Genomic DNA, 23,636 nt, shown 5'->3' with positions numbered 1-23,636 from the left:
AGGATTTGATTCCGCATTCCTACACAAAATGCAATTCAATGTGGAAGTAATCCAAGTATTCACAATACAATACTCAGATTGAGTAATGTAACGGAATACGGTGCAAATTACATTTTTCAGCATGTATTATATTCTGTAACTGGATACATTTTAAAGGTATCCTTCCCAACACTGGTTATGTGTGTGCATCTCTGTGTGGATGCGCGTGCGTATGTATATATGTGCGTGCGTGTGTGTGTGTGTGGTTATATGTGTGTAAGTGGAGGGGGTGCAGCCTACCGCTCAGCAGGGGCGGGTGGCTCCGGTAGGCCGAGGGCAGGGGCCCCACGCGCTCCTGCCGCAGGGCCAGCGCCCGGCCCAGGTGGCCCGTGTGCCGCAGGCTGCCCACCGTCACGCTGTGCAGGTACACGGGCTCCAGGAAGTGGCTGAGCAGCGCCCCCTGCAGCCCCAGGATGTTCCACCTGGAGCAGCCAGAGGGGAGGACAGGAGGGGTTGGGGGGGGGAGGACCAGAGAGGAAGGGACGGATAGAAAAGGTCATAGGGGTTAAAGGTTAAAGTGGAACAGAGGCGATGAATCGGATGAATCGGGGGGGAGGGGGAGGGGATGGGGAATTTGAATTGAGGTGGGGGAAAGGGAGTGATGCAAGAGCTTTTTTTTTTTGGCGGTGGAGTCATTGAAAGTGGCCGGTGTGTGTGTGTGTGTGTGTGTGTGTGTGTGTGTGCACGCGTGCGTGCGTGCGTGTGTAAAGCAGCGGTCAGGTCCATTGAGAAAGAAAAGGAAAACAAGGGAGAGGGAGGTTGGGGGAGGGGGATGGGGGGGCAAGAGAGGCATGATAAGAGACCACAATTGGCAGGTTGGGGGGGGGTGGAGGATTGGGTGGGGAGGGCGCAGATGAGAAGGTGGAGATAGCGGTCGGAAGGGCAAAGAAGGGCATAGATTAGGACGGAGACGACGGAGGAGCGGGCGGGGGTGACGGAGAAAGAGGATTGTCAAGGCAAAGAGAGGGGGGGGCAGAGAGGGTGGGGCGGAGATGAATGAAAAGATGCGAGGAACAGTTTAACAGAGGTAAGGGAAAAATGGGGAGGTGGTGGGGGGGGGGGGTGGGGGGGGTGTAGGGCGTCGGTGACAGGCGGAGACAATTTGATCGCTATCTCACCACGGGACGTGATGCGATGGGCCAACGACATTGGACTGACAGCTTTCATGGCCGCGCAGACACACACACACACACACACACGCACGTGCACAAACGCACACACACGTGCACACACACGCACACAAACATACACACGCAGACACACGCACACATACACGCACACACGCGCATACACGTACACACGCAAACATACACATGCAGACACACAGGCACACACGCACACAAACACACACACGCACACACACACACACACACACACACGCAGACACACACTCGCACGCACATGAACACACACACACACACACGCAGGCATATGCAAACACAAACACACACACACACACACACACACACACACACACACGCAAACAACAAACCCCTGCCCTTCCCCACCCCCCCCACCTTAAAGACGAAAGAAATAAACAAACAAGCAACACATGACGATCACCCGCGGGGTGGAGCCAATCGCAGGCGGCGTCATCGAGGGGTTAACGCGATGCGCAGAGACCCCCCCCCCCCCCCCCCCCCTCCTCCCCTCCCCCCCTCCGAGGAGCACGTCTCCGGGTTAAACAAAAGATAAATGACTCCAAAGAAAGGAAAAAAGAGGCCATCACCTTGTGGTTGTGTTATGTTTCTGTTTGCTGGCGGTGTGGTGGGTGAGGAACCACAAGTGACAGGGAGCTGGATGCGCTGGGCTCACCCCCCCCCCCCCCCTCCGCTGGCTCCTGCTAACACCACCACAGAGTGGGGCTCGGTGACGCCCGTTAGCCAGCTGGAGCCGTGCCACCCCGCGCTGAAATCCACTCCGCTGAACCAGCGGCAGGCTAATTTATGGATGGGAAACGATGATTACCATGTTTATTATCACTGCTGCCCTTCAGAGACAGAGAGAGAGCGAGGGGCGGGGGGGGGAGAGAGAGAACGCGTGCGTGTCTGTGTGTATTTGTGTGTGTGTGTGTGTGTGTGTGTGTGTGTGTGTGTGTGTGTGTGTGTGTGTGTGTGTGTGTGTGTGTGTGTGTGAAAAGTATTTGTGTGTGTGTCAGTGTGCCTGTGAGAGTGTGGGTGTGTGTGTATGTGAGAGTGTCTGTGAGAGTGTGTATGTGTTTGTGTGCGTGTTGGAGAGTGTGTGTGTGAGTATGTTGGTATGTGTCTGTTTGTGTGTGTGGTGAGAGTGTGTGTGTGTGTGTGTGTGTGAGTATGTTGCTATGCGTGTGTCTGTGTGTGTGTGTGTGTGTGTGTGTGTGGTGAGAGTGTGTGTGTGTGTGTGTGTGTGAGTATGTTGCTATGCGTGTGTGTGTGTGTGGTGAGAGTGTGTGTACGGCGTGTGTGTCTACAGGGCATGATGTGAACGCCTCCCCTGTCCCTGTGCTGTCGTCTCAGCAGCGCGTCACAATAATGAACTTCAGAGCAGAACAATCAGGGGGTAAGAAAAAAAAGGGAGAGGAAAATGATGCTTCTAATTTTTCCATCATTGTTCGTTTCGTTAATCAATGATTCTTCATCACGGATTTAAATTACGACAGGCGCGTGATTTCCCACCAGCCCATTCCCCCTCCCAGCCCCCACACCTTGCCTCATAATCACTCATTATGGCTTTAGATTCCTGAACACTCAATTAAACGTTGATGGTGCATTGATGAACATTTTTTTATCAAGTTCAGTTGACATTGTTATATACGTCTATTTGTGATGTACAATGCACCCCGGTCCTGTTTTCCTGATATTGTACTGTATGGTTATTTGCAGTTTGTCACTGGCTGTCGGGTCAGGCTTCCCGCGATCTGCTACATTGAGCTATTTTCCTACGTTACCCAGAACGACTTTCACTACAGCCTTGCAACATCAGGGGGCAACATTTGGAAAAAGCTATTTCATAAATGAAATGCAACAATCAAGTGTATATTACAAAATGCATAGCCGGCAATCATTCTTGATTGTGAAAGCTACACATACACAATATGCCACACGGGCAATAAAATCTCATCGTCCCTTCATGATGACAAACGCGGGCAAGACAAAAGGCAGTTGTTTTTTTTCTCTTGTGGGTTCTCAATCCTTTCTCCCTCGCTTTCAGGGAAAAACTCAAACTCCCAAACCGAAAAAAATAAACCTTTCACAGAGTCGCGGACAATACTCTGGTGAACACTTTGGTGTGTGTCTACCGCTAAGGCCTCCTAAAAGGATATCAAATGAATGGTCGCTGACTGGTTTCGGGGATGCATGTGACAACCGAGAGTGACCACCAGGCCGCCTCCTCCTCCAACGAGGCCACGCCTCTGCAACTGGACGGAGATCGTGGCCACGCAGTCCCCCAGTCCCCACAGTCCCCCAGTGCGCCAAAGTGTATTGGGACTCTGAGACAGAACCCCTGCGTTGTGGGGCTGGTGTTGGATATGTATGGTTGATGTCACAGAGGTGTAAAGACTTAGGCCCAGTCCCGTTTCTCTCCCCTTAACAAGAACACTTTGAGGGCCCTTAGCTGCAAGCCAGCTACCGAGCTGGCTAGCATTCAAGGGTTGATTTTAAGGGAAAAACCGCACTCCCCCTTGCTCCCTTAAGTATTGGGACACCCTCCCCCTTCGCAGGAACGCACAAAATCTAGGGTTAGGGCTCAAATCTAGGGGAAGGAATTGGGACAGGGCCATACTCTGCTGTTAAACACTGTTGTAAATCCTGCGTAAATGACCAGGAGACGTTATAACGATGTCAAAGATGTCATGTGTTTAGGATGTATTACTCCTTTAACAAACACACCAACCCCCCCCCCCCTCCCACACACACACACACACACACACACACACACACACACACACACACACACACACACACACACACACACACACACCTCCTCTACAGCCCAATAGCTCCCTAACCCCCATCCCTACATACTAAAGCTCCAACAACAGATATGTAACATACAACAACAAAAAACAAAACATAAAAATAATTTAGCCTGAAATATTAATTTCTCCCTGAGAGCGACGTGGCGAATCAGAAGCATCTTCTAATCTCATGCACGACGAGACAGCCAGCTGGCTGTTTGGGGTGTGTGTGAAGGTTTAAAGAGAGAGGGGCAGACACACTTGCCTTCCTCCTAACTCAGTCTCCTCCAACAGCCGTCATTAAAGTAATGTGTTCATCTACATAAAACTGCCATGAGAGTAGACAAAATAAAGATGGAGAGAGAGAGAGGCAGAAGGAGAAGGAACCGTTTAAGGGCCGTTTAAAAAACACTAATAAAATCAGATCAAAATCGTGCTATTGATTTGAATAAAGAGTTGTTCTGCACGTCTTAATTAATAATTGGGTCTGATACCATGGTCCGCCAGGTCTGTGTCTTAGTGAGTGGCCGTGCACTTTTATCTCAATATATCATGTGTGTGTGTGTGTGTGTACATATGCGGGCATTTCTGTGTGTATATTTGTGTGCTTTAAGGTGTGTACGTGTGTCCTTGTGTCTGTACTAAGTGTATGTGCTACCTGTGTGTCTGAAATGTGTGTATGTATCTGTCGTAGTGTGTATGCATTTGTGTGTGTGTGTGTGTGTGTGTGTGTGTGTGTGTGTGTGTGTATGTGTGCCCACTCCGACCTTGATGGAGTGTCCTCCGATCTGCTTGACCTGCTCACTGTTACCAGTGAGCAGGTCACTGGTAACAGTTCCTGCTCTGGTCACTGTTACCAGTGATCTCTCATCATTTACCTCAATAAAGGAGGCGATAAAGGACCTGCCATCATATCCATGTTTATGAGTGTGTGTGTGTTTGAGACTAGTTATGTGTGTGTGTCTGTCTGTCTGAGAATATGTGTCTGTGAGCATGTGGGTGTGTGTGTGTGTGTGTGAGAATGTGTCAGACTATGAGTGTGTGTATGCATGTGTGTAGGGAAGGAAGGACAGTGACAGAGAGAGAGAGAGAGAGAGAGAGAGAAAGGGCAGAAGAAATAGTAGGGTGTCCCTTCTGCCTCTCCCTCTCTATTTTCTCCCCCTTCTTCTTTTTTTGCTAAAGTAATTGCTTTCACCCCCGTTGGTGACCTGGCTAGATATAATCACAGTGTCTCCTGCCCTGGTAAACCGAATCAAATTGGTCAAATTAACACCAGGCCCCCATCACTCTTAACCCCCTCCCCCCAACTAAAGTCCTCTCTCTCTCTCTCTCTGTATGTATATGTGTGTGTGTGTGTGTGTGTGTTCCCACAAGCCATAATGTCTCAGCTGTTGTCCTCTGTGGCTCAGTAGGCACAGTGTGTTACCTCACCCGCTAGATTAGGGCAGGGGGGGTAAGGGGGGGGGGGTCACTTCCTGCCAAGCTCGGTGATGGCGCTGCTAAATAAGGGACCCATTACAAAACAGATCTCTGAAACACTTACTTAATGCGCCGCCCTCACTTATCTGGGACATCTGGGAGGGGGGGGGAGAGTCAGAATGGCAAAACCAAACTGTCAGCACTAAGAGTTTAACGTTAAAAGATAACATTTAACCAAACCAAATTGCCTTTCATCTTTGGCTCTCTGTTCCTCTGACGCTTGGGCTCACTCACTGTGGGATATTCTAAAAGCACAGAAGCTAACGGCTGAAGTCGAAAAAAACACCCCAACAATAACAGTTTAAAATGCAAAAGCGCACGAAACACACTCAATTTAGCACCGCAATCTTGCTGTGCTTGCATGGTAAGACAAAAAAAAAGATTGAATTTGAGAATTGCCATCCAGCCACGTTTACACGGGGGAATGCGTTGAGCCGGGCTTCCACTGAGGAATAGGTTGAACTTAGCCTGGCCGTTGAGCCGGGCTTGCACTGAGGAATAGGATGCGTTTAGCACTGCCCTCTTTGCTGCGCTGGTAACACAGATACAAGGCTCCGCTGTCAGGGAGAAACACACGTTCATGAATATTGGCAGTGTTCTCTTCCACCTCTCCACCTAATCTAGTAGTGTTACTGTCTGCGCTCGCGTCAAATCCCATACACGCCCTTTTATTAAGAGCCCCTACTTTGCTTGGGAGCCAGGAAGGCGGTATCTATTTTCAGTGTGTTAAAATAAAGCCGATTTTATTGGCTGAGTGATACGACAATGTACAGGCCTGCAAGTGCATCTGAGAACAAATTGAGTATTTATGTTTCAGTGTTGGGGCTTTTAGTCACCACTTTCCATTAAGCTACATTGGAAATGGGGAACGTGGATGGCTTCCGTAAATGGTGACAAGGCAGCCTGACGTAGCTGGGGGGTGTACATGCTTCTCGTGAAGCGTGTCTCCCATGAGTTTACTGCTACAGTGGTGCCATCAGGCAGCGTGGAAGAGTCACCGTTCTATCAGTGTAATCCTTGGTCTCGTGTACCTGATGTCAGCCTCCCATTCCCCTTCTCCTCGAGCCTGACGTCGCCGGACCAATACACATTTTGCGAATTGAGTCTGTTTATTTTCGATTTCCATGGGGCGTAATCATCGGTCACAGATAGCAGCATCCATCTTTGTTTATTAAAGTTAAAATGCCTCCCATAGGGCGCTCCTCTACGGTAGTCATATTAAACCCGCATCATATGAGATAACCGGTTGTGATTGGCTGACTCTAGCCAGGGCTGCTGGATCGGTCCAAACGGGAGCGGAGCCAGAGCTAACAGAACACAAGCATGCAGATTCATTGGTTCCCAGACCACTTCCCCCCGTTGCGGTCACTAGTGTCGCCTGTCCTGATTGGTTTATTGTGCTCACCTGTGTGCTCTCCTGATTGGTCAATTGTGCTCACCTGTGTTCTCTCTTAATTAGTTAATTGTGTTCCCCTGTATTTCCCATTTCATCGACACACTTGAAGCAGAAATAGATGTATACATATATATTTTAAGAGCAACCTTTTCTTCCCCCACAGTTTGCTCTGCTACCATCTGCTCACATACACAGTTGATTCGGTCATAGGTACGAGGCAGAGAAACGAAGAAGATCATCGCCGTGCTGGTATTCAGTACAACGGCATGACCTCCAGTGGAAATCAATTTTATACAAGCACTATTTATTAGTGAACAGCAATAAGCCACAACAGAATATGATTTGTTTATTTAATCATCACAAATAGTGCTGCAACTGGACTGGGAATGGACTGCTGCCAAGCAACACAAACATTTTCCTGCACACTAGCTTGCTACGTCGTGTAGATCTACACGTTATACCGCAGGCCAGCCTATTTGCATCGTGTTCATTTATCTGTATGTTTCCTTTTATTTACCATGGAAATATGGGTCTGTGGACAATCGGTTTGGCAGTTTGTGTGATTCCGATGAGTTTACAGCTTAAGAATGTCAATGTTATTAAGGGTTCTTAGAAACCCCAGTACAGCGGAGTGATAAAAGTCCCAGTGCGTTTACACTCTATTCCAGCACTCATGGAATGCCCCTTTTACAATCAAATTACGTGGTCGGAACTGTCTGTCATAAAATGTGTAATATCAATGCATACCTATAAAGGGTAAGTAACTCACATGCTAATTTAACCTTTTTCGGTTGTATGTGTAAAATTCTTCCAAACCACAGACAGACCCTTTAAGACTCTTGAAACATTCCCAGTCATTGGCTACTTAAAAGATTATTACTTAAAAATGTTACTTAAAAGATTATTACATTGTTATCATGATAAAAGTTCTTAGAAAACATAGGCTGCAGTCTGCATTTGCATCTGCATTCAACAGGTGCTCCTTTTGCCGTGATTCTGATCAATCAAATGTGACTTGCACTTTTAATATGCCAGTTTATTAGTACGGGATAAGCTGACACATATGGGAAATCAAAACGCCGATAGCAACGCAAATGTTGCAGATGACCAATGACTCACACACACACACACACACACACACACACACACACACACACACACACACACACACACGCAGTCTCAAATTATTTTGCTCTCTCTCTCACATAGACGAGAAACCATTTTTACAAATCTATTCAAATGCTGCATTAAAATCGATTTTTGAGTCGACCATCTGGACGTGCTTATTAGCAGTAACCCCTGTGTTACAACTAAATGAATGAGTGAATTAATGAGGGAAATCTGCTGGTTATTGAGTGCATGGGTGAAGCGAAAAAGTCTGGATTCCATCCCATCTCTACCTATACGCCCATCTGGCACTCATCAAAGCGGTTAGACAGTAGGTAAGGTGGGGCCCTCCTAGGCTTGAGGCAATTTGCGAAGGGATGATGAGCTTATATACCTCTACGGTACAAAGGCGATTTGACCTAACTTACATTAAGAACTCACTGTATCAACAATGCACAGATTTAACAGTGTGGCACGTGGGCACATTCAGCCCAACGGGACAATGAAAGCGTGTTTTGAGTACAAAAGTAATTTGCAAATAATTTGTTTACCCGCCTGGACGACTATGGAAGTGCAAGCAACAAACGCAGTTGTAACGTTTTCTTTTTATATATCTTCCACCTGATGTTGGGTGAATGGTGAAATGATAGGCAGGAGAATATCTGTAGAATACGTAGCCTGCTGAATCACGGGACGGCAGTATTCTGACCTTTAAGTACGAGGGCAAAAATCAGATTTTCAAATATTGTATCTTTTTCTTCACAAACAAAATCTCCTTCGTCGGTCGCTCTTCTAACGACTACAACCAAAAACATGCAACGACGTAGGGAGCCAATCACAGCATGGGGTCCCAGTGGCGATGGCGGACACTTCTGGCCCTACCGGTAATGGAGGGACCCAGGGCCGGTATTAGACGCGGGCATACAAACAAAGCTTTAATTCCCCAGCACTGACCTGGAGATCTTGTCCGTGCAGGACATGGTGACCAGCTGTTCCCCCTGAAGGACCCCGTCCCAGGTCTGGACCGGCCCCCGGAACCGGACCGGGACCGTCCCCTCGCCCGACTCGATCTTAGTGCGCAGGTGGCTGTGCTGCTTCCGGCCCAGGTTCCTGCTGCTGTGCACTGGGAGACGGCAGGACAGATGGACGGACATAGAGACAGACACAAAGAGAGACGGACGGACATAGAGACAGACACAAAGAGAGACGGACGGACATAGAGACAGACACAAAGAGCGAGGGAGGGACGTAGAGACAGACACAAAGAGAGATTCACGGACATAGAGACAGACACACCGAAAGAAAGACAGACAGACACAAAGACAGATACAAAGAAAGACAGACAGACACAAAGACAGATACAAAGAAAGACAGACAGACACAAAGACAGATACAAAGAGAGAAAAATGGACATGAAGACAGACAGACACAAACACAGAAAGACAGAAAGAAAGAAAGACAGACAGAAAGCAGACAAAAGCAGACAAAAAGAAAGAAAGAAAGAAATAAAGACAGACAGAATATAAAAAAGAAATGAAAAGAAGGATAGAGTAAATCAGATTATGAGCCGGCAGTAATTTAGAGCTATTCACTAAAGCATACTATATCAGAGCCTAATATCATTAAAATAACATATTAGTATAGGTTATTATGTTTCAACATAGTAATTACTGGCTGTAATTACTCAGACTATATTATATCAGGACTAAACAAATTTAGCGAGTCTTTTTGAGGACAGTTACCACACAGCAAAGCAGTGGCAGGGAGAAACGTCAGTGAGTTGCCCTCAGGAGAGTACCCACAACCACCTCTCATTATTTTCTCCCCAGTTCAACTGAAGCTGGCAGAAAAGTGATACGTTTAATATTCCACATAATTGTTTACCTTCTTTCATCTGAGAGGCCTGCTATTTTGTATTATGCAGTCAAGTCAGTCAGTCAAGTCAGAGTCAGAGAGAGCGAGAGAGGTAGAGAGAGGCAGAGAGACTGACATGGTCTAGATCTTGTCATTACCGGGACAGCTCTCTAAGCAATACCTAGTTCAATGAAATTTTTATAAAAGCAAACTACGTTCTTGTTCGTGTTCTCTATTCCCATCTGCCAAAAAGAAGTCATGTGAATAAAAGGTGCTACCGGCGGTAACAGCTCTGTCATTCTGTGCGGAGGTGCAAGTGCGTGACAACTTGTCCCAGAGGACAGATCCTGTGTGCTGTTAAAGAAGTGTTCTTTATAGAGATATCTGCCTCTCTCTGTCTCTCTCTCGTATTTTTGGTCTCACTCCTCCTTTCTAATAATTTCTCTCCCTCTCTCTCTTTCTGTGTTCCCTTCTCTTTCACCCCCTTTCTGTTTAATCCCTCACTTTTTTTCTCTCTCTATTTCTCTTACCCTTTCTATTTGATCCATTGCTATTTCTCTCTCTCACGCTCACTTTCTCTCTCTCTCTCTCTCTCTCTCATGCTATGGTTTGCCTGAAGGGATGCAGATGTGAGCCTTGACACTCTCAGCTCTGAATAAAACAACAACAACAACAATAACCATGACAACAGCAGCACCACTACCAACAGAAAACCCCTCTTGAACAGACAAATCTCCCTGTCTGCGGTATTGATCCGCTTCACTTTTAAACCGCTCTGAAAAACAAACGCTTCCAAGGAAAGCTGAGAAAGAATTTATTTTGTGTTCAATCTCCATCTGCCGGGTGGAAAAACCATTGCGGTATGCGAGTAACACCCACGCAGCACACACACACACACACACACACACACACACACACACACATGCCACTCATCTGTCAAAAGGAATATGCATTTGTATTTCGTTTGACTCAGCATTAAAATGCCATCCAGTCAGCAGCCGATGTTTGATCAGGGGCTGCGAGACACAACGTGACGTGGAAATGGCTGCCAGCTCCTTGTCAACAGCTTCTGTTGAAACTGAAGTACGAATGAAACACACCGCGGTTGCTAGTGTATCAGCTATCAACACCATGATGGTCCTATAAACCTTACCTCATAACAGGAGCAGGGTGGGTTAGGTGAGAGAGATAGAGAGAGAGAGAGAGAGAGAGAGAGAGAGAGAGAGAGAGAGCATGAGAGCGAGAGAGAGAGAGTGAGTGAGAGGGTGAGAGAGAGAGAGAGAGAGAGAGAGAGAGAGAGAGTCAGAGAGAGAGAGAGAGAGAGAGAGAGAGAGACTTATAGGCAAATAGCTAAACTTTACTGCTATAACTAACTAGCCTATCCGCCAAAGAGTGGTTTTCTTTAAAATTGACGCTAAGCTCAGCCCTTAGAACGCACATGAGCCAATGACATTCCAGCCTCAACTATACTCAGACAACGGCTCGGACAACTCCATTGAAACCAACAGGGAGGAGGCATAATTTAACAATTTAATGGTGGATTTATGTTGTTTGTGTAAAAAAAAATAAACATGGTCAAACGATGTGCTTGGGGTACATGTAACACGGACAGTCAGTATCACGAGAGGCTGCAGAATGCGGTATATTATATATATTATATTTCATCCCCTTTCCCAAGCCACAACGGAACAAGAAAAAGTGTGTAATGTGGATCAGACTGTGCGGCAGGTCAGAATACCAACTGAATTTAAAGGTCCCATGGCATGAAATTTTCACTTTATGAGGTTTTCTAACGTTAATATGAGTTCCCCTAGCCTGCTTATGGTCCCCTAGTAGCTAAAAATTGTGTTAGGTGTAAAACGAGCAATAGGTATCTTGCTCCGCCTTTGAAAAAATGAACGCTCAAACGCGGGGATTTGGGATCCATATGTCGTCATATGAGACCAAGTTACCTCCCCTTTCTCTGCTTGGCCCGACCAGAGAATTTTGCCCGACAATGAGACACATGACACCACCTCCTTGGTCTGGGATAACCGTTGGATAACCGTTCTGCTGTTGGTGTTATGGCGCATAACACGCAACACAATAATGCAAGCTTGCGTAAAGCTCCCATTTGGTGAAAAGACTAGACTGCGTCGGGTTCTCTGAGGTCTCTGGTATTTCCACAACGAGATTCGTAGTGGGGATTATGTTGGCCATGGTTGAGAAGGAATTGGGAACCGCGACATGGAGGAGAAAAAGATTGATGCCCAGGATTGTCCGCCGGAGCCCCGCTGCCCGCTGAACGCTGCCCGTTGGCCGTTGGCCGTTGGCCGTTGGCCGTTGGCCGTTGTCTCCCGCCGGAACCCCGCTGCCGTGGTAGCGGGGCTCCGGTGGGCAGCGGGGCTCCAGCGGGCAGCGGGGCTCCGGCGGGAGACAACCCCGGGCAACAATTGCGGGCAACAATCCCTTTCTCCTCCATTTCGCGGTTCAGTCTGTACTTAATATTGACGTGGAAGTGGAAGAACCAGAGGCGTCTGAGAACCCGACGCAGTCGTTTGAGATTCATAATATCATCTGGAGGCGCAAACAGCTTTTGACCATGGTAATATATATTATATTATATAGATATCTAAATATAATATGATATTATTTAGATATAGAGCTCCAGGACTCCCACTGGAGCACCCGGAGTGTTCCACTGTAAACACTAGCACATGGTACCGTGGCCGCAAGCTGCTCAGGGCCACACTCCCACCCTCCACCTTGACCCGCCTCTAAAAATGGCACATTTGTGGAGAGCTCATTGTGGGACTGGCTCGTAGTGGCTGTAACTCTGCACCAAGGCTGAATTTCTTGAACGTCTTGAAGTACTGTATTAGGGGCCCACTAACACCTATATTAAAGCATCCATAAAATAGCATGCCATGGGACCTTTAAGCTTGTTACCTTCTGTATGTATTTTAAAGTTTTGAGTATACCCCTCCATAGCATAATGTAGTCCCTTTCGATTGATCCTGGAAGAAATTAAATTCATTTTCGCCCAAAACTTCTCCAAAACCTGCTTTGATATACTGTCAGCTGACATTTTTCCATATGTTTTTTTTAATATTTTTTTTATGTTTCAGAGTTCAGAACTTCAAACCACTTCAGCACTTGGCAGAAGAGAAGTGATGAGATGACGACGCAGACACAACAGGTGTACCGGTAATGTAAATAACAGACGGAATCAAAGCAAGCATCTGCGGTGCCGGGGGGGTCTTACGTTCGGCCGTGATCTCGTAGGGGGAGTTGAGCCTGCCGTCGCCGCACGGCGAGGTGCTGACGTACATGTGGAAGTGGACGCTGTCCCGTAACCGGTAGCCACTCTCCTTGTGCCGCACGAATATCGACTCCTCCCAGTCCTCTGGCCTCTTACTGTGGGGAGAGAGAGAGGCACAGAGGGAGAGAAGGGAGGGGGGGGAGAGGAAGGGAGGGAGGGGGAGAGGAAGGGAGGGAGGGGGAGAGGGAGATAGAAAGAGTGAGAGAGGGAGAGAAGGGGGCAGAGGGAAGGAGAGAGGGAGGGGAGAGGGAGAGAGAGAGGGAGGGAGAAATGAGAGGGAGGGGGAGGGAGAGAGAGAAAGAAAGAGGGAGACAAAGAGAGAGAGAGAGAGAAAGAGACAGAGAGAGATTAACTCACTCGTTTTCTTTAATATATAAAGCTTATATCGTATTCAACTTTTTTTTTGGCAATGCAAATGTATTCCTGTAATGGCATGTCTCCCATGTCAATAAAGCCCTTTGAAACTTGAGAGGGATGAGACAGACTGCACTCATCATTGCAGCATTGCAGATTGGAGGTGTGGTTTGGAGGCAGAGCGAGAGGGAATGTGTTGGTAATCCGTTTTATTTGCGCATAATAAAAAACAACAAACAACAAAAAATGAATTGAAGAAGAGATGTTAAACAGATGAACTCTCTCTCCAGGACTCATTTCCCTGCTGTCAGTGAGTGAGTGAGTGATTGAATGAGTGAGTGGGTGGGTAGTTGAGTGTGTGAATGTGTGAATGAGTGAGAGAGCGAGTGAGTGAATGAGTGAGTGCAAGAGAAAGAGAAAGACTTTCTTGATCTCTTATCTGACTGCTTGGTGCACAGCTAGCAGGGCTGTTGCTTCAAAGAGCCCCCCCTCACACACACACACACACACACACACACACACACACACACACACAAACTAAGGCACTTTCAGTGCTCTTTAAGCTAGTTTGACATGATCAGAGGCAAACATCTAGTATAGCTGCATTAATGCATGCATTAATCCATTAATATCCTATGGAGAGGGAGCTATGATGCCTGACTTAGCTTCAACGACTGTTTGTGTTTGCGCTGGGTGATAATAACATCAAAGTCGAACAACGCAATGATATTGCCTGAATATTGATCATTGATCTATTTTGGGTTTGTTTTTAACCTTATCTAGTCACAGAATGAAACAGAGAGTATTGCTATTTAACAATTATTCACCAAAGGCGAAGTGAACATTGAACACTATTCACGGAGCCTGAGGTGAATAATTGTTTTAGTATATACTACACGTGAACACTCCAAAAATAAACAAGATGACACTTTTTCCCATGTTTGAGATCTCAATCATGGGATATTGCCCAATATCCCGAGATAGCGAACCAATCAAATTGCGCCATCTTAGGAGGTTCACGTGTAGCATATACTAATGTTGATTAGATTTAGATTTTTACGAGATGCGATTCATGCTAAATGCTGAACAGGTTCTGGGTTGACATTGGGCACTGGCCTCGAAGCTACGTCTATAGGCCCAGTTATGGTTCCACGTCGACGCAACGCAAGGACCACACAGACGCTTCGACGCAGTCCTAAACTTGTTTTGGTTCTGCATCGGGTTTTAGTTAGCGGAACAATCACAGCCCTTGCTGCTGCGTCGCCTCGACGGAAGGTTACAATCTCGTCAGGCCCTTGCGGTGGACGCAAGGAGGGTCCGCAAGGACGTAAGGGGTCTGTAAACCCCCTAAGCCTAAGCCTTTACTTTGCGTCACATTCTGGTGTGGTTCTTCCCGCGTTAAGGCAGCGATAGTAATTGCCCTCATAGTTTTTTTATGCAATGCGTATCGCTGTAACGAATCAGTGCCCTGCACACCTTGACTATTTCTCAAACCTGCTCCCTGTCTTCTTGTCCTTTTCCACTCGGCATAGAAATGGCAGCTGTGGCATTTTGTTTGGTCATTTATTTCAGACTTATCTTTCCCAGAAGCCATTTCGGTCAGCCACAAAGTCTCCCTACCTGCCAGCCGGCATTGTGCGAAGACAAAACAGAAAGTAAACGGTGAGCTGTGTATGCAAATATGACATTCAAGGGTGTAGACTTTGAGCCACTAATCTGATGAATCAGCCCAGTCTCCCAGCGGGGCTGTTGAACATAATGAATGCGGGTGTAGAAAACATCACCGCTGGCTATTTCAGCAGCATGCGTCTAATAGTTGGGTCCGAGACCAAAAACTTCATTAAAATAAGAATTGCAAGATAGAGGATCATTGAGTAAGTGTAATATTTCCAAGGTTGCACTATTCCTGAAAACGGATATCCTCTTATTTTTATTTTCTCAAGGTACACAAGTTTGGAGAAGGTAAAACACATTAAAGTGAGGACACAACATTGGGGCATGCTTGTTTTCCGAAGTGTTTTCATAGAGAATCCCTCGACTATCCAATCCAGAATCACAGCTTTGTAAGCCTTTATTTAGCCTTGGAAAGCCTTAGTTTACCATGCTGATCTGTTCAGTTTAGCAAAAAGAACGACCTTCCAAACCTGTCGAGACATGTTACGGTCTTGACTTGGCCTGCTATTCTAGACTCTGTCCATGGTCCTGAACCAGCTTCAACCACGGCTAGGGGCTGACCATCCAAGAACCTTTGTTCATCACTACTAGTGAGTTCTGTATCACTATTAGTGTGTTCTGTATCACTACAAGTCAGTTCTGTATCACTACTAGTGTGTTCTGTATCACTATTAGTGTGTTCTGTATCACTACTAGTGTGTTCTGTATCACTACTAGTGTGTTCTGTATTGTTACTAGTGTGTTCTGTAACACTACTTTTGTTCTCTATCACTGATAGCGTGTTCTGTAGAACTACTAGTGTGTTCTGTATCACTACAAGTGAGTTCTGTATCACTACTAGTGTGTTCTGTATCACTATTAGTGTGTTATGTATCACTACTAGTGTGTTCTGTAACATTACTTTTATTCAGTATCACTAATAGTGTGTTCTGTATCACTACTAGTGAGTTCTGTATCACTACTAGTGTGTTCTGTATTCTGAGTACTGTTTGTGTCAATGGATCCATTGTCTAGTCTTGAGTTTCCCTTCACTAGAAGCCTCTCTCTTCTGTTGTCTGTTTGCAACCTGCTGTTGTCCCTGAGCTCCGTCTAGCCTTTTTACTTAGCTCTGTTAGTTTGGTATTGTTTCTATGCTGCTGAGTCTACTCCAGTTATTCCCTGGGGCTCTAAAATAAAAATAGGTAAAAAATAGGTAAAATAAAAATAGGTATAAAATAGGTAAAATAATACCCTTTCAAATATCAATAAATATCCAATAGAAAAATCACCTCAAAACCACCCATTACAACCTATATGTCTATATTTATATTTCAGCATATCCAATTAATACGCAGATCTTTTGGCATGTTATGTAGCTCAGCGTTTATTTACCCAGGGCACGTCTGTGGAGAATGAAAAGGCCTTTCACAGGATACCTCCTACCAATGGAGGAAGATGAAAATACACACAGAGGGAACCCACAGGAGCACAGGGAGAACACGTCTACTCATTAGCCAAACCCAGATACATTCAGCGAGGTAAACATTGAGAGAACTCCCCTTCTCTCCCCAAAAGACCATGCTTATGGGGGATCGATCGATCGTGACATAGAGTGATCAATTCTTTTGTTTCTGTATTCTATTATACATAAGAACTCCAACGTTAAATGGTCACTATTTTTACCACCAGGTGATTAGCCATTGATTATCCATTACCATCAAGCTGGGCTTAGACCCAGAAGAGGAAAACAACCTCAGGCACAAAGGCATTTTAAACAAGGCTTTGAATAGCAGAAAAAAGACTTTACTTCTGGTCAAACAGAAGCACAACGGTGAAGTTATATACAACCTACACAGGTTGACACAGGTGAGCCAATAAACCCCCAAAATACTATGAGGAACTTGTATTTCAAACAAAAACCTATGAAAATCTGAAAATGACGGGCCACTTCAAAATCCACCATGCGTGTGTCCACCAGGATGCATCATGGACAGATGAACCTACCGGCCTCCCCAATGGACTGTACCAACTCACCTGAGGAAGAGCTCCAGCTGGGCGTAGAAGAAGCGCAGCAGGGCCCGGCGGGCGGTGACCTCGGCGTGGGAGTCGTTGACCACGTGGCCCTGGTCGCTCAGGTACTCGCCGTTGATGCACTTGGTGCCCGTGGACAGCGCCACCACCTGGGCCCGCCGCAGGTCCATGTCTGTAGCGCACACGCATGCCATACACACACACACACACACGCACATACACGCACACACACGCACACCATACACACACACACACACGCACGCACATACACACACACACACACACACACACACACACACACACACACATTTACACAATCGTGCACATATATAGACATTAGCCAAGGCAAGGCAACTTTATTTATATAGCACTTTTCATACACACAAGGAAGACTCAAAGTACTTAACATGAATTTGTATGGACAAGCATACATACAAGACAAGCAACATGAAAAAGCTGTATTTTTAGACCATATCTGGCCAAATGAGAGACCGTCTGTCTGTCTGGCTGCCTGTCTGTCTGACTGAGATGGGTTGAGATGGGTGTGTGAATGTTAACGTTGTGTAAACGAGAGGGAGTTCCGTCACAGCAGCCTCAGCAGCAGTGCTCCACCGGTGCATTTGTGTCGTACACACCATTCCACACCATCGCCCCCCCCCCCCCCCCCTCAACTCCTCCTCTGAGCAGCCGCTGCACAAACCCCACCCATCACCTTTGAACGTCCAAGCGGTCTGGAAGGGGAGTCAAGCTCTGCTCACCCTGGTGCTCAGTGTGTGTGTGTGTGTGTGTGTGTGTGTGTGTGGGTGTGTGTGGGTGTGGGTGTCGGACACAGGTAAGGGGTGTGTGGGCAGGACGTGTGCAAAGCTTTATCAGCCTCTGCCCAGATGGCACAGGGGCTGGAGAGGTCTGACACCTCCGCTGATGAGGAGAAGGGAGGAGTGTGTGTGCGTGTGGCTGTGTGTGTGTGTGTGTTGGGGGGCCGGGGAAGGGGGGGTCGAGCTGGTGGTTGGGTAGGAGCAATAGAGGACAACAGGGTTCAGAGGGGAAGTAGAGATAGGCTCTGGATGAACGAGAATGAGAGAGGGAGAGAGAGGGAGAGGAGAGCGACCAGGCGGGTGGAGAGAGAGAGAGAAAGATGACATATATATATATATATATATATTTATACACACACACTTATAACTGATATGGAAAAGTTTCAAGCGTTCGAGTGGAAGATAAAGGTAGTGTCACAATGCTGTGAAATGGCACCATGTGGGGGGGGGGGGGGGGGGTTGACAAAGAAAACGTTGCTAGCTAGTTATATCTCACCTCTGAGGGCGGCGGTTTATCGCTGGATGCTGGGGGATGGGGGACGGGGGACGGGGGACGGGGGACGGGGGGGCAGAAGGAAGGTGTGGCGCCTATAGGTAGTGCAGCCTAACAAGCAGAAGGTGGCTGTGCTGAGAGCACCACAGCACCGAGGGGTGTGATGGCGTTCCTCACTCCTGCATGCTAACAAGAAAGCTACAGGTGCAGCTGGTCTTTAACTGGGGGAGGAGGGGGGGAGGGAGGGGGCTGTGGGGGAAAGAACCTTCACGGTGGAGGGTTGGTTTTGTGGGCCTTTGCTCGTTCCGGGGAGAGTCAAGAGTCAAGCAAGTTTACAAATGCAAGACAAAAAGATGTATTGTGTACATGGAGATAAACCACTGGTGGTGTGGTTTTGTGTGTGTGTGTGTGTGTGTGTGTGTGTGTGTGTGTGTGTGTGTGTGTGTGTGTGTGTGTTTGTGTGACAAAACCAAGGGTTTCCTTGTCGGGGATATCAAACAGACTCTCCACAGATCCCCCGCCTCCTCTCCCACAACACCAACAGCCCCCCCCCCCCCAACCCACCCTCCCATCCACACACACACACACACACACACACACACACACACACACACATACACATTCAAAACTCACTTGTTCCACTTTGCGTTTGTTTAGATCAATTTTGCAGTGGATAATTTCTGCCATGCGGCTCGTCGCATCGCCATGAAATTGGCACAGAGAGAGAGAGAGAGAGAGAGAGAGAGAGAGAGAGAGAGAGAGAGAGAGAGAGAATAAGAAAATCAGGGAAAGAGCGATGGAGAAGGGTGGAGCAGGGATGAGAGATAGAGAGAGAGAGAGAGAGAGAGAGAGAGAAAGAGAGAGAGAGGGAGGTACAAAGAAAAAGAGACAGAGAAACAGAGAGAGTGAACAGAGAGGGAGCGATAGGAGCCCCGCGGGCTGAGCTGTTTTTAAACCAGGCATAATCAGCCGCGTCCCAGTGATACCAAAGGAGACGGTGGGTGAGGAACGAGGTAGCACGACGCCCCCCCCCCCCCCCCCCCCCCCCCCCCCGCCCCCGGGCTGCTGTTCATACAATAACACATCTGTTGATCACTGGCTGCTCCGCACGCCACGCCCCACGAGGACGCCGCTGTCACAAGGCCTGCTCATCACCGCTCGCTATGGCAACACAACACAATGCTTTCCAGCAGGGAAAGGGGACAAAGAAACCAGAACTAAAACAAGGTTACGCCCCCCCCCCCCCCACCCTCCCTCGCCCTCCCTCGCCCGCTGGCAGGTTGACCAGCCGAGGCCAGAGAGCCACATCGGCTGACTCTCAGTACAGCAGTACAACACATACGCACATACGTATGTGTTAACAAATGCACATGAGCTGCTTATTACAGTGTTCTTACTGCAAGAACACCGTACTAGGTGTGTTTTGAATATATATATCAAATACACACGTATAAGACACATAACATACTTATTACAGTGTTGTAATAAGAATATTTAAAAGAAAATTACAATGTAAATAGTTGCGTCGTTCATTAACAATATGGATAACAACATTCTAACTGTATGACCACTAACACGTATTTACTAATAATAAAGTGTAACCGTGGTTATACTGTGTATATATATATATATATATATATATATATATATATTGGATATTTATAAATGTGTATGTATGTATATCTATATATATAGATATATATACATACATATTTGAAAATATACGTCAGTCATCAGTGTGTCCGTCCGTTCATTCATTCGTCCAGCCATCATTTGCATGACAAAAATGGCAGAGCGTAAACTGTGCATTCTGCCTGACGTGCAGAAAAAACAGCTAATGGGGTGTTACCTCCATCTCCCCACGTCTGCCCTGCATCTGCATGCTGGCAAACGGCGTCCCAGTGCCACACATACACCACAATACATTACCCAGTAGCACATCTGTTAGTAGACGCATGTCAGGCTCAGAACGCTTTGGGTGGGAGGTGGCGTGTGTGTGTGTGTGTGTGTGTGTGTGTCTGTGTTGTGATTAATGTTCAGTAGGGGGATTTGCTATTGACTAGTGTTTAGGCTTCAGTCCCACTTAGGGGAACGGCACATGAAGAGGACTGAAGGAGCGATTAATTACGGTGTGTTGTGAATAGAACCGCTTCAATGTTTAGTGAGTGGAGAGAACTGGGGGGGGGTCAGTTGGGTCAGAGGTCACGTAGGGGGAAGTGACAACACAGAATAATGGGTAAATCTGTTAGAAACAATGTGTGTAGAAGATCAGGTTCCTTCCTCTCAACGTTCATATGCATTATGAACCGTTGCTTCATTGGATTTTAGATTTTAGAATGGGTATCTTTACCAAAATGTTTATTTTTCATACCATTTTAATTTCCCTAATATAGCCAAAACTATTCAGACAAAACAATATAGCCAAGAGTGAATATAAACTTTCTGTGCAATCCTGAGCAGAAGTTGCCAACAAAATCCTAACGTCAATGACTTGATACGCTCTTATCTGTGAGTCTTTCATGACGCCGTTTCTGTATAATATCTTAAGCTCGAACCGACTGCTTTAAACATTGGAGCTTGTCTGAGTGGAGGAACCAACCAGAATAAGCCCCGCCCACCTGAAGCCCTCCAATCTACCTTCTCCAGCCACACAAAGCCCTTCTTCCACATCTGCTCAGCGTCTCTGCGAGGCACAGATTCGTCATTTGATGTGATTGTCGGGAAAAGAGGGAATTTGTAGAGCCTACTGACAGCCCCCGCCCCCCGGTGAGAGGAGAAAGATAAAGAGAAGGGAAAAAAGGACGACTAGAAAAGAAGGGAAAAGAAATGGTCTCTTTGAAAGGGGGGGGGGGATCTGGAGTGAGGAAAAGGGTCGTAATCAAGTTGTTTGAAACTCGGCGCTCTCATCTCCCCGAGACACGGAGGAATATCTCTCGGGTTCCCATCCTGGGGTCTGACCAACCCCCCCCCCCCCCCCCCAGCCAGAACTTCACAAGAACAGCCTGCTGTGGGTGTGTGCGTCAACCGATGTGTTTTTGTGTGTATCAGAGGAGGGGTGGCATTTGAGGATGGGATGTATGTATAAATAGGACCACTCCCTTCCTCCCGGCTCCTTCTCAGCCACATGTGTGAACATGTGTGCGCCGTGTCCGCACCGCCCACTGAGCGCTCAATGGACTGAGCGTTCAATGGACTGAGCGTTCAATGGACTGAGCGTTCAATGGACTGAGCGTTCAATGCGATTTTCCCCACCTTCTGAGTGGTTGGTCGCCACACGCCCTCACACACACACACACACACACACACACACACATACTTTTCCCCACCCCTGTATGTGTGGATGTGGTTGTCTGGCAATCCGTCTCACATTAAACACCGGACCCCAACTAATAATCAGAAGGCGGAGACAGTAGCAAGCATGTATGTGCGTTTATATTTGTGTGTATGTGTGTGTGTGTGTGTGTGTGTGTGTGTGTGTGTGTGTGTGTGCATGTATATATATATATATATGTGTGTGTGTGTGTGTGTGTGTGTGTGTGTGTGTGTGTGTGTGTGTGTGTGTGTGTGTGTGTGTGTGTGTGTTTCTAGACATATGTGTGTGTGTCTCCGCTCCGCTGGGTCCCTGCCGGCATGGGCGCTGGCCACCGCCGGCCCGCCGCGCGGGGGGAATGCTGGGGCTGCCTGTGTGTCTGGATCTTTGAAGATAACGCTGCCTATTAATAAACAAACAGAAGCAATTACTCCCAGGCGCAGGGATCGGGGCGGCGGCGGCGGTGGGGGCGGATTGGATTAGGTCTGGCCGGGCTGGGGGTCTCACTGAAGTGGAAATTGATGAGCTGCTGGAGCTCTCCAAAGAAGGCTAGATACCCCCCCCCCCCCCCACCCTGGCTGACCCCTCCGCCAGCCCCCCCCAACCCTCCCCCTGAAGCATGCATCCCCGGGGACTGAGATAACGTATTTTCCCTCCTGTGTGTGTGTGTGTGTGTGTGTGTGTGTGTGTGTGTGTTTGTGGATGGGTGCGTCTGTATTTACCGCTGCTTTCGGCTGGTCAGTTTGTGTGGCAGTGTGTATGTGTATGCGTGGCCGATTTCTGTGTGTACGTGTGTCTCGCCTGACGTCTGCGTGTTTGTGTGTCTGTGTGTGTATATTTTGGTACGTCCGTGTCAGTCCAGCTACCGGTCCGAATACCGGTCCATACAGCCGTCCTCTTCATGGTTACAACCCTCAAGCTGAATGCGGGGCGGGGCGGGGCGGGCGGGGCGCGCGGAGGGAGGGGGGTGGGGGCACTATACCATAAGGCTGGTCTCCACTCCGCTGGAGGGAGTGTGGCCAGTCACTTTCACTACTTATGGTGAGTTGGATTCACTTTTTAGAGGCCATCTTGCTAAGCCACCCACTGCGGCAACCCCACTTGCCCACCCCACCCCCCCCCGCACCCCCCCGTTGAAGCAGGGCCGAGATCCTGCCCACGCCGATGACTGTGCAGATGACTGGAGCACCAGCTCACACTCACACACAAGGTGTGTGAGTGTCTGTGGATGTGTGACACGTGTGTGTGCTGAGGGGGCGGAAGTGTTTCAGTGTTGGAGTGGCATCTCTTTGTCTTCTGCTCTCTCCTCCCACTCCCGCTTGATTCACTGTTTCCCTCGCCATTTACTATTCCCTACCCTATCCCCTACTTCCTCACTGTATCTCCGTGTCTCGCTCTCTCGCTCCCTCCTCTCTCTCTACCCCGCTGTCTCTCTCGCTCCCTCCCTCTCTCTCTCTCTCTCTCTCTGTCTCTCTCTCTCCCCCTCTCTCCTTTGCTTCTCTCTCTCTCACCCCCTCTCCCTTTCTCTCCCTCTCACTCTCTCCCCCCTCACTCTCTCTCTCTGTCTCTCTCTCTCTCCCCTACTTCTCCCTCTCCCCCCCTCTTTCTCTCTCTCCCTCTCTTTCTCCGTCTCCCGTCCGTTCTATATTGCACTGCTTCAATAATTCATCGAAGTGGCGTATATACATTATAAATATGGATTTATATAATGTATATCTGGAAGATAGTGGATGATATTCGCCATACCTCGGGTCATGACGATGCCGGCCAGGGACTTGTGGCGTGCATGGGCAGGGCTGCAGCCCCCCACCAGCGTGCGGTACTTCTCCCTCACCAGGTGAAAGATCGTATCGGCAAAGTCCTGGAA

General features: G+C 47.8%; 1 protein-coding gene across 1 annotated transcript in view; it reads right to left on the bottom strand.

Moving 5' to 3' along the window:
- Positions 1-23,636, bottom strand: part of adarb2 (adenosine deaminase RNA specific B2 (inactive)) — a gene marked incomplete at both ends in the record, with an annotated part of 34,153 nt that overhangs the window by 9,796 nt on the left and 721 nt on the right. The window contains 5 exons of the mRNA XM_084475188.1: positions 280-461; positions 8,913-9,081; positions 13,057-13,208; positions 17,155-17,323; positions 23,516-23,630. Coding sequence (XP_084331314.1) covers positions 280-461; positions 8,913-9,081; positions 13,057-13,208; positions 17,155-17,323; positions 23,516-23,630 — 787 coding nt within the window. The remainder of the gene's footprint in view (positions 1-279; positions 462-8,912; positions 9,082-13,056; positions 13,209-17,154; positions 17,324-23,515; positions 23,631-23,636) is intronic.

This window comes from Micromesistius poutassou (assembly GCF_964030765.1).
Source record: "Micromesistius poutassou genome assembly, chromosome: 11".
Classification (NCBI taxonomy): domain Eukaryota; kingdom Metazoa; phylum Chordata; class Actinopteri; order Gadiformes; family Gadidae; genus Micromesistius; species Micromesistius poutassou.
This window is presented reverse-complemented; position numbering and strand designations above follow the sequence as displayed.